Source organism: Sciurus carolinensis, chromosome 12, assembly GCF_902686445.1.
Source record: "Sciurus carolinensis chromosome 12, mSciCar1.2, whole genome shotgun sequence".
Lineage (NCBI taxonomy): Eukaryota > Metazoa > Chordata > Mammalia > Rodentia > Sciuridae > Sciurus > Sciurus carolinensis.
The window spans coordinates 80,858,958-80,869,897 of record NC_062224.1 but is presented as its reverse complement, the minus strand read 5'-3'; the positions used below and the strand labels follow the sequence as shown (position 1 = coordinate 80,869,897).

At 40.4% G+C, this 10,940-nt stretch overlaps 1 protein-coding gene across 1 annotated transcript; it reads left to right on the top strand.

Annotated features, from left to right (window-relative positions):
* Positions 1-5,519: 5,519 nt before the first annotated feature.
* On the top strand, positions 5,520-10,430 carry LOC124962407 (apolipoprotein R-like). The gene is made up of 5 exons (XM_047521734.1): positions 5,520-5,641; positions 6,344-6,487; positions 8,416-8,586; positions 9,256-9,431; positions 10,028-10,430. The coding sequence occupies exons 1-5, from the start codon at positions 5,623-5,625 to the stop codon at positions 10,181-10,183; spliced, it is 666 nt and encodes a 221-aa protein (XP_047377690.1). The 5' UTR covers positions 5,520-5,622; the 3' UTR covers positions 10,184-10,430.
* The last annotated feature ends 510 nt before the right edge of the window (positions 10,431-10,940 follow it).

Below are 10,940 nucleotides of genomic sequence, written 5' to 3'. Positions count from 1 at the left end.
AGGTATACAAGCCTTTAAAGCAGAAAATTTATCAAAAATTTATTTTCCAAATTAAACTTGTCTGTAATAGTAAATTTAAACTTATCACTTAATTTTCTATTATAGGACCTGTCATCAATAGGGTATATGTAAAATTTGTCACTGAGATAAAAGAAATTTAAATGTAATTGTATTTCTAAAAGTTATTGAGAGCCTGATTTGTTTAAAGGTTAAACATGAAAGCATTTTGCCATTTTGCCATTTTGCCACACAAAAGGAAAGTTAAAAGGCTCTCTCAGCCTTTCTTTAATTCATGTTTTAGATATAATGTTAACTAATGTTCATATAGACTCAGGAGTCAATATATGTGAACTTCTTAAAATGACATTTAAGAAAGAGCGTAGCATTACACTCTTTCTTTGCGCAGTAGCAAAAATGGGACAACAGTGATTCTTTTGCTAGACAACCAGTGTTTCATCAGCTCCTTTCTCTGGTTCCTGCCCACCTTACAGTAACTTTGGACAGCGGACTTCCTTGAGAGTTACACAGAGCTCCTAACATTGCACTTTGCAGCTCTGAAGAAAAGTTACATTAATGTCCTAGTCTCTGTAACTTTCCTGAAAACAAAGAATAATGCTTACATACATATAAAATGGTTGCTGACATAACTCTCTGGCATTTCCATCAGAGAACAGAGCTCCATCTGATCTCAGCTTAATCTTCAAAATCTGGGTTTAATACTCCTTTGCCCCTCAATGACCTTGAGAATTTGGTCATGCTGGTCATGGCAAAAGAGGAAAAATTAGCTTCAGGATTAGAAATGTAACTTAAGATGTATACTTGTGTTAGCCCACTAGAGTAAAGACTAAAAGCTACAAAAGAGAGATTCTTAGGCAAATAACTATCAAGATAACTATCTTGCCTGATAACTATCAAGAGAAACTTGATATCTATCAAGTTTCAACTATCAAGATAACTATCTTGCCTGATAACTATCAAGAGAAACTTCCAGAGTCAGAAGTTTTAGTCAGTTTAAGGCCTACATACACAGGTAGGCTTAATCTATGTTTGCTAATATCTGTACTAAATGTTGTGTTTACATTCCTGATAACCTAGACAATGTTAAAGTTCCCAAATAAAGGCCTTGTCCTCTCCAGCCTTTCCTAGGCCTTGTTATGGGAACAACTCAGTTCTTCCACCCCCGGTGAGGAATTATTGACTTCTGTCATCTTTATGATATTCATTGGCATGTTCCAGATTCTGCAACATTTGTATTGTATTAACCTCATTTCAGTACTCATGTCTTTTTGTTCTTCTCTCATAGAAGCACCCATCCCCAGATGCCTTTACAACCTGTTCTTCCCCAACCAGACTTCTGCCATGAACCCCTCGATTGACCCAATTTCTAAAAAGGGAACTCCAAACTGCTTGCCCCACGCTGCCCCCTTCCAGCTCGAAGAAGCCACATTGGTTCTCGACCCCTTTCCCTATAGCAGTAAAGGAGTTCCTAAAATTAGAGGGGTGAATGAAGCCAGAATTGGGGACAGGCAGTTAGTGTAGAAATAGGGGATCAGTCAAATCGAGGAAACGAAGTCCATGAAAACCATCTGCCTCTGGAAATCTGGAAGTTGAAGACTGCCCCTGGGAGAATGTACTTTGTACATCTCACCTGGAAAACCAGCCCCAGTCATTTAGGCAGGAAGGAGAGAGAAGGCTTCGGAAAGAACTGGAGAACAAAAGATTTTCTTATAAAAACAGAAACGGGGGAATGTAATGTACAAAGCTGCTCTCATTGCCCTTTCTGTTGCAGCCATTTCTCTGCCTCCCAACTACTGTCAGTCTGTGAACATCCTAGCTAGCTATTGGTTCATCAGTCAACTTGCAAGTATCCTTCTCCATTATTGGTCCCCTGTTAACCCTGTGGAATTCAACTGCTTCACAGTAGCTACCCCGCCATCTTTCTCTCTTGCTTTTCTCTCCTACACACTTGCTTACTTTCTCCTCCTTGCTTTTCCACTCTTTCTTGTGCACACCCTTTCTCTTTCCCTTTCTTTTCCTCTCATTTTCTCTCTTACCCTGCAGGGAGACACTCTGTTTGCTTAATAAACTCCCTTATGTGATTTCCCGTGTCTGGCGTGGTTTCCGTGAGATTCCTTACAGGTTCCAATGTAATGATGTTGAGAATTGGTAGGTATTTGATTCATGAAGGACCCACCTTCATGAAAGGATTAATGCTGTATGGTGAGTGAGTTCTCACTTATGGGACTAGATTAGTCACCATGAGAACACATTCTTAAAAAGCAAGGTTACTCCTCGTGTTTTGTCTTTCCCACACGTGCCTTTGCGGGGAGCCATCCATGGGCTTATAGGAGAACCAAGCTTAGTTGACAGTTTAGGCAGGAGGATCTGACCTCAGGAACTGCCTGAGTCATGTGGTTATCTGGCATTGGTTCACCGCTGAAGTTCAAATACAAGCCCTGGCTGTGGGAATGACCCACTAGAGTCAAATAGCTTGCTTAACTACACCCCCTATCCTGTTTTTCTCAAAGAAGCTCCTATCAGTCCCCTTTTAATCTTCTTCCTTTGTTAGAGCCAGACTCTTACAGATAGCTCAATTGGGCATGCCCCTGCTTTAAAAGTAATTCTGTCTCCTGTCATTATTTCTGATAAATACATTTAATAGCTTTTATTTTTCAGCCAGCCCATCCCTCCTACAGGAACGCTTTCCCTCGCCCACACAGGATGTGGACGAGATCCATTCTTGCCTTTCTGCCATCCCTAATGAGTTGAAAGAGCAAGTGGCCCTAACCAGATGAAGCCACTTGATGTAGTACATTCTAGTATCCAGAACTGTGAGCTAAGTAAGTGGACTTAGGTGCATAGCATGGGTTCCCCTTTTCTAGGCTCTTTAACTTCTGGGTTTCCCCTTCATTTTCCAGTGGTTGCTGCTGCCCCACGTGTTCACCATTTCTTCAATCTGGAAAGGCTGTTGGTTTTCTATAAGCATTTTGACCACCCCACATCATGCCAGTTTTGATCTTCCCTCAAAGCTAAAAGGTATAACAAATGGGATTTCTCTTTATGCTTGCTCCATTCTCCCAAGAGTTGACACTCTTCTAGAACATATTTGCTTTCATTCACTCTATGGTCCCTTCAGGTAGAATTTTTGTTATTTTCTTGCCTTTTTCTGAGATTGTTATCTTTGTGAGGGAAGAACCAGAAACTTACACAGCTGTATTGATAATGGAACTCACCAGGAGCTTATTTATATTCAATCTATTTTTTGGTACCAGGGATCAAAGCCAGGTACATGTTATCACTGAATTACCTACCCAGTTACCTACCTACTTTTTTATGTTTTATTTGAGACAGAGATCTGAATTGCTTAGGGCCTGGCTAAGTTGCTGAGGCTAGCCTTCAACTTGGGATCCTTCTGACTCAGCCTCCCTAGTTGCTGGAATTATCAATCTTTTGTACTTGTGGATATTATGTTCTCTCTTCAGAGAAAGTTTTCCCATGAATATTTGCATGACTCACTTTCTAACTCAAGACAGGTCATTTTTCAAATGTCACTTGTTCTGACAGGTTTTCTTTGACTGTATTACCTAACATATGGCTGTCCACTCCACCTCACACATTACTTTCTAGTACTTTGCATTCCTTTCTTTTTAGAACTTCTCTTCCTGACCTTATGCTATGCATTAATTCATCTTTTGTTTATATTTATATTCTTTACTAGTCTCTAAGCTCCATGAACAAGGGAGTTTTGTTTACTTTTGGTGCTTTTGGCATCCCAAGCATATATAATAGTACTTGGCTCCTATCAAGTGCTCAATAAATATTTGTTCCATGACTAGTAGATGCTAGACACATAAAAATACATCCACACTGAAATCTGTTCAACTAATTTTTTACAAATGTGAAAATGCAAATCAATGGAGAAAGGAAAACTTTTCTGGCAGATAGTGCTAGAGCCACTAGACATCTATAGACCAAAAAAATTTAAAAATTTAAAAAATTAAAAATTGTCAATCTAAACTTCACATCTTATATTAAAAATTAACTCAAAATGAGTCCTGTACTTAAATGCTAAATATAATTTTAAAAATTTAGGGGATTAAAAACACAGGAGAAAAATCTATGACATTCAAGAATTACATATAAAGTATGAAATTTTTACAAAAAAACATTGAAGGAAATCTTAAGGGACAGGATAAGGAAACATGAATTATTTTTAATTAAAAGTACTCTGCTATATTCATAACCACAGAACATTGCTTAGCAATAGAAAGGAAAAGAAACCAGACTCAGAAAAACTTGAGTATCAGTAAGTGGGGAGCTTGAATCGGATCAGAAATTGTGGCAATCATCAATATTCATTCATCTAGTAACTCTTTTCTTGGTACCTGGGATTGAACCCAGGGGTGTTTAACCACTGAGCCACATCCCCAGCCCTTTTTTATATTTTATTTAGAGACAGGGTCTCACTGAGTTGCTTAGGATCTCACTAAATTACTGAGGCTGGCTTTGAACTTGAGATCCTCCTGCCTCAGTCTCCTGAGCTGCAGGGATTACAGATGTGCACCACATGGTTGAGCTTTGATCCTTGATTTGTTCTTGATTTGTCCTTTCGTGATAATGTGTAAGGAGGAGGCAGTATTTCTGCTTTCTAGATATTAACATTTCCTATCTTTTTTGTCTTTACCTAATCACCTGGGTTTTGAGTTTTTTTTTTTCTTATATAGTTATTTATATTATTTAAAAGTATTAGCCAGGTGCAATGGTATCTCCTAAAATCCCAGCTACTCAGGAGGCTGAGGCAGGAGGATGGCAAGTCAAGGTCAGCCTGGGTAACCTAGTGAGACCCTGTCTCAAAACAAAAATAAAAAGGGTTGGGGAGTAGCTCAGAGGTTGAGAGACTCTGGGTTCAACCCCCAGTATTGGGAGTGGGAAAAGTATCAGATTTTAGTGGAAATCCTGGTTAGCTCAGACACTTATTTGTAAACTTGTGGGCAAGTGCTACTTAACCTATATAGAAAAGGGGTCTTAAATTATGGAATGATTATAAGACTAAACAGAATCATTTAAGGAAAGTTCTTAGAACATAGTAGGTACTTAATAGGTAGAAGGAGTCATTTGAAATAGTCTTTTATTGAATGTTTTAGTTTGCTTACTTCTACTTAATATTCTGTGACTGTCTTGGATACTCTTTCTAAAGTTAAGTAAATTCGTGATGAAATTTATTTGCTTTTCTTCTCTCAGGGAATGCTGAAATTTAGCCATGTCATAATCAATATTACATCATAACCTACCCGGGTATTTCTGGTCAGTGGCAGCTAAGCACTTGGCGTTTTGAACTCCCGTAACTGTCTTTGCAGAGCTGAACAGGGTGGGAAGGTCATTTGCAGGTCTTTTTCCAAATTCATCTTCTTTTAGTAAACATCAGCATATCTTTCAGTATCACTTCCCATGAAAGATAACACTCATGCACTGAAACAACTTGTCTTTCACAGCTTCTGCTGTCAGAGACCAAGGGAGACTGGATGTACCCTTTGGCTGACTGAACGCCATGTGACTCTCAGTCTTGGGGACTCTTCCTCCCTGCAAGGCTGCCACTCCAGCTCTTCCCATGTGTGCTGGTGCATGCATTTCATGGCTTCAGGTACCACTATTTCCTCTTTTAACAGACGAGAGTGGTACCAATGAGTGCTCTACTAGGCGACGCGGTTAATCAGTGATAACTAGAAGAAATGTCCCACAAGAATGTCTGTATTTTGGAATTTTTTCATATTTCTCATTCCTCACTGGGCTCTAGAACTTCTCTGAGAGGAAATTTCACTTTTTTCATCATTTTTTTTGTTTCATTTTGTTTGTTTTTTAATGTCATTCTTTTAAAAGTCACAACTTCTCTTGAGTAGGCAGCCCTTCGCAGATGTGACTTTCTGTCCCACTGTGGTGCCTGGATTCTAAGGGAACCTCAGACTCAGTTTTATTGTCCTCCAGGTTTATTTAAGGGTGACTGACACTTTGAACTAAAGTACCCCCTCCAGTTTTTTTCCAATCTTTTTGTCACTCAGAAAGAATTACTTATATTTCTTTGAAGCCCCATTCCTTCGGTGAAAAGAGCGGAGCTCCACCATGTTCCTTGCTCCAGTATTGGAACCTGGTTGCTAGAACTGAGGTTTCCAGGGCCCTTTGACTTCACTGATTCCAGGAAACCCAATTCCACCCTCTTCCCCTAAGCTTCTTCCTAATTCAGAGCTCACTCTTGACCCGGTTTCCCCCAGGGTTTAGCTACTGCTGACTATTACACGTCTCGCTTCCAGCTTGGCAGGTGCTGCTACAAATTTGCTCTTTCCTCCAGATAGTTCCAGGTGGAATCGGCAACCTTTGAACTTCTATTGGTCGGAAGCAACACCAACCATGAGGCTTGTGCCAGGGAGTGGTTCCCTGTCTCTGTGCCTCCTGGGGCTTCTGATCTTGCTCCTTTGCCCACCCAGCCTGCACGGTGAGTGATATGGTTACTAGGGTCCCAGGAAAGCAGGAGGGATGAGAACAATCAATAGAGATGAGGTAGCGTCTTTATTCCACATTAGAAAATTAAAGGCCTGGTCAAATTGTAGTAATTGATACCAATGTGTGGGAGAGAAAACAAATGATTATATTAATGCCAATACTTTACTTAACAATTAATAAATTAACTATTAGTGGTTTAATAAATCATTGACTAATTTCCATCTTACTAATGGAAAGGTTTAACTACAAAATATTTTTTTAAAGGGTATAATACTTTTGATACCTGCTATTCCCATTACTACAGAAAAAAAATTTGGTTTGTATAAATTTCTGGGAATCTATTCTAATAAACAGGTAAGAATAGATAGCAAGAAATTCATTTTGTTTATATAAATACAAAAGTGTTTAAAATTCCTTTTTTTAAAAATGAGTTAACTATCCCTTGCTTTACATATGTTTACTAATTGGTTTTCAGTTTTTTGCTATCTGTAAAGCAAAAGCGAAATGACTATTGTCACAAATTCTAAGATAATTAACTGGAATCTGAATTTATAAGGTATGTATGTAAAAGTTCTCTGTATCATAAGACGTTATACAAATATAAAGTTTTAATTTTGCAGTTTGGTAGGTAATTTTTTTATTAAAGTGCGGAAAGTAATTTTTCCTTCTGATTCTTTTCTTTAAAAAATGCAAAAACATAGAATATTCTTGGAGTTGATGGATGGGAGGGTGCTTGAGGATTCTGGGTTTGTGCAGCCCTTATAAGTTTTATTAAAGACCAATGTCTAATCATAAATGTTTCTTGAGCGGAAGATGCCTCTGTCACTTTAAATCTAAAGGTCCTTCTTTGTCCACAGATAGAACAAACTCTTAGCAGAGTCATGTTGTGAAGCTCATGGACCCTGTGGGGCAAACTACACTGCTTCTCACTAGCTATGTGACCTTGGGAAAGCTGCTTTACCCCTCTGTGCTTGTTTTCCTGTTTGTGGGATAGGGACAATTACAATGCTTATTTAATGGAGTTGTTTGGGGAGAATTACATGAATTTATGTTGGTTAGATGCTTAATACATCGCCTTGCATGGCCTTGTACTTAAAGATACATTTTGCTAAATTTTTAAAATTATTGAAAATCAAATAGTTCTATACTAGGAAAACAGTCAATTCCACCCTCCCCCGAAATACACACAAACATGCCCACTTTCCTTAATTCTCAACTGATGGATGATATGAGAGGTGATATCTCCTTTGTTAATTATGCTATGGTGTTCCAAAAGCAATGAGGCAGGGTAAAAGTCTACCAGCAAATCCCCTTAGGCTGTAGTTTGGCTCTTGAATATCCAATAGGTACATGTGTTAAAAGCTTGGTCCTCAAGGTGGTGCTATTGAGAGGCAGTGGAATATTTAAGAGAGGGGAAGTCACTGGGGTGTGCCCTGAAAGGGGCCTGTGGGGCCCCAGCCCCCTCCTCGCTCTCTGCCACTTCCTGGCCTCAAGTTGAGTGGTTTTGCTCTGCCACACCATGGCACTTCCGCCTTGCTATAGACATAAAAGCACTGGTTGCATCTGATCATGAAACTGAGCCAAAATCGACCGTTTGACACTTCAAACTATTTTTTTTTTGTACCAGGGATTGAACCCAGGGGTGCTTAACCACTGAGTCACATCCTCAGTTCTTTTATATATTTTATTTAGAGACAAGAGTCTCGTTAAGTTGCTGAGGCTAGTTTTGAACTTGTGATCCTCCTGCCTTAGCCTCCAGGAGCTGCTGGAATTACAGGGGAGCACCACCATGCCCAGCAATAATTTTCCCTTATAAATGAATTATCTCAGGTATTTGTTGGAGTGGAAAGCTGGCTAACATATCTTAGTAATGAGTCAGAAAATTCTTTCTCTCCCTCTCCCTCCGTCTCTCCACCCAAGGCTGCAGTCCCCCGCCTAGGATTGCACACGGGCACTATACATATGTCAGTGGCTATCTATCGCTCACCACCGTCGTGCAGTACGAGTGCCAGGAAGGATATGCTCTTGTTGGAGCAGCTGAAATCTCCTGCCGGTTTTCAGGATGGTCGTCTCCAGCTCCTCAGTGTAAAGGTAATCAAGCTCCCAGGGGAAGTGACTCAGGGAGAATGGGTCCTGCCTGGTCATGATTCAATTCCAAATATCCAGGAAATAGCACTCTTGGGTTCTTAGGCAGTCCAGAGCTTTTCAGGAGACAGTGACCTCCCTATCGGTCTGTTATGGCAGAATAAGCAAAATGTCGGTAAGGTTATGTCCATCATTTCACCCTTAACAACTCCAGGACCTAAGTTGCTGTCTCTGCTTTTGGTACACACAGGAGAAAACAAAGGCAAGAAGAGAAGTCCTACAGTACAGGAGAGTCCAGAACCTGGAATTAGACTGCTTGGGTCTAATTCACACTCGGGCTCTGCCACTTAACAGTGCTCTGTGTGACTTGGAGCAGGCACTTAACTTCTCCACACCTCAGTTTCCTCATCTCTATTATGGGTTCCCTCGTAGTCTTTCCCTCACAGGGTGGCTGAAGGTTACATGAAAGAATGCAGGTGAAGTGCTTGGCACATGGTTGATAGGTAGCAAGTGCTCAGTAAATGCTACCTAGAAGCTGGTGGTGGTACTGGCAGCAGTAGAGTCAGAAGAACCCATAGACGGCAGCATTATTTCCTATTCTTTTCATTGATCATCAGTGTCAAAATGTGTTCTCTGAGATAAACAAGGTGCTAAGATAATGTGTTTTGATTACAGCTCTGTGCCTAAAACCAAAGACACCCAATGGAAAGCTATCCGTTGAGAAGGATCAGTATGTCAGCCCTGAAGCTGTCACCATCCAGTGTGACCCCGGCTACAGGATGATTGGTTCCCCGCGTATCTCTTGCTCAGAAAACAGATCTTGGAACCCGGCTGTGCCCAAGTGTGAAAGGGTGAATAATACTCCTTCAATGACTTTTATGTCATGTGACATGTTATAACAAATCACAAGTGAGATGGTTTATAAAGTAGGAGAAGCAATGTGTCCTAAGGGATGATCCCAGCTGTCTGGGTTAATGTATATGGTATTTATAGGGACTGGATCCATCCACCTTGATGGCAAGTTGATTGCACTCATTTTCCAGCAGGTCAGCCCAGAGAGACAGGAGAGTATTAATAACCAGGGACCTTGATGAATAACGCTCTTCCTTAGCCCCAGGACTCAGAATTTTCTCTAACATCTGTCATACTTTTGCTCTATTTCTGTTTGGTCAGCAGAACTCACATGCCAGATGTGTTTTCAGACATTTTTGGAATTACCATGGAGCTTAAACTCCCTGTCTGCTTAGTTGATGCTAATGAATCAATTAAGGACAGGTATGGATTGAGCTCTCAGGGAAATATTTGCTAGGGCACAAAGTCTTTTTTCTGGCATTCCCTACCCACCTATCCTGGGGTCATTCCATTCCCCCATCATCCTGAAGGAAGCACAGCCCTTTACAAGGAATGGGAAACTTGGCGAATTCACTGTTCTGGTTTTCTTTTTCAGGAAGCCCCTGAAGACCGTGATATAGTGCTGGCAGGCAAAAACCTCTTACAGTGTCTCCCAAGCCCAAGGGACTCAAAAGTAGCCCTGGAGTTACATAAACTGTCTCTGGAGATTGAAAAACTGGAGCGAGAGAGAGACAAGGAGAGACACATTTAATACAATACACCTCTTTTTCTGAGAAGATAAAGGATTTGCTTTTCTGGACAGTTCTAGAGAGAAACCCTCAGTTTATCAACTCCATTTAAGCTTCGTCACTTATTGCAATAAACAACGTGGGTGAAACTTGTTCATATGTACAGCGACCCTGGAATGTGGAATTATTGATAATTTATGTCATTATCACTCTGCTTGCATTTTTACACTTCTGGATTTGGCAAGTCAGCTAAAATAAATAATCACCTATAAAGTTTAGCTTGTCCTCATTTTCATTTGGATATCTGTCATATAATATGAGTGCCCTGCACATGTCTACTCCCTAAATAGTTAAGTTTCTTTTCCATTTTAAGATATCTCTGTGGTTGTGAAGGGGGATGCCTTACCCAACAATGTTCCTGTGATTCTCTCTTTCCAGACACCAGGGGCAGAGTTAGTAAATCACATTTCTTAGTTTATGAGAGACTGTTAACCTTGGTCAATGTGAATACCTCCCTCCCTTTTCTTATCTCCTCTCTCTCTCTCCTTTTGTTTTTCCTTTCTGGTACTGGGTATTGAACTCAGGGGCACTCAACCACTGAGCCACATCCCCAGCCCTATTTTGTATTTTATTTAGAGATAGGGTCTCACTGAGTTGCTTAGTGCCTCGCCATTGCTGAGGCTGTCTTTGCACTTGTGATCCTCCTACCTCGGTCTCCCGAGCCACTGGGATTACAGACGTGTACCACCACTGTCTCTTCCCTTATCTCTTGATTGTTAT

Bases quoted from the DNA above. Each gene is read 5' to 3' on its own strand.
- LOC124962407 (XM_047521734.1), top strand. The intron at 8,587-9,255 runs GTAATCAAGCTC...TTTTGATTACAG, and splicing joins TCCAGCTCCTCAGTGTAAAG to CTCTGTGCCTAAAACCAAAG. The intron at 9,432-10,027 runs GTGAATAATACT...TTTCTTTTTCAG, and splicing joins CTGTGCCCAAGTGTGAAAGG to GAAGCCCCTGAAGACCGTGA.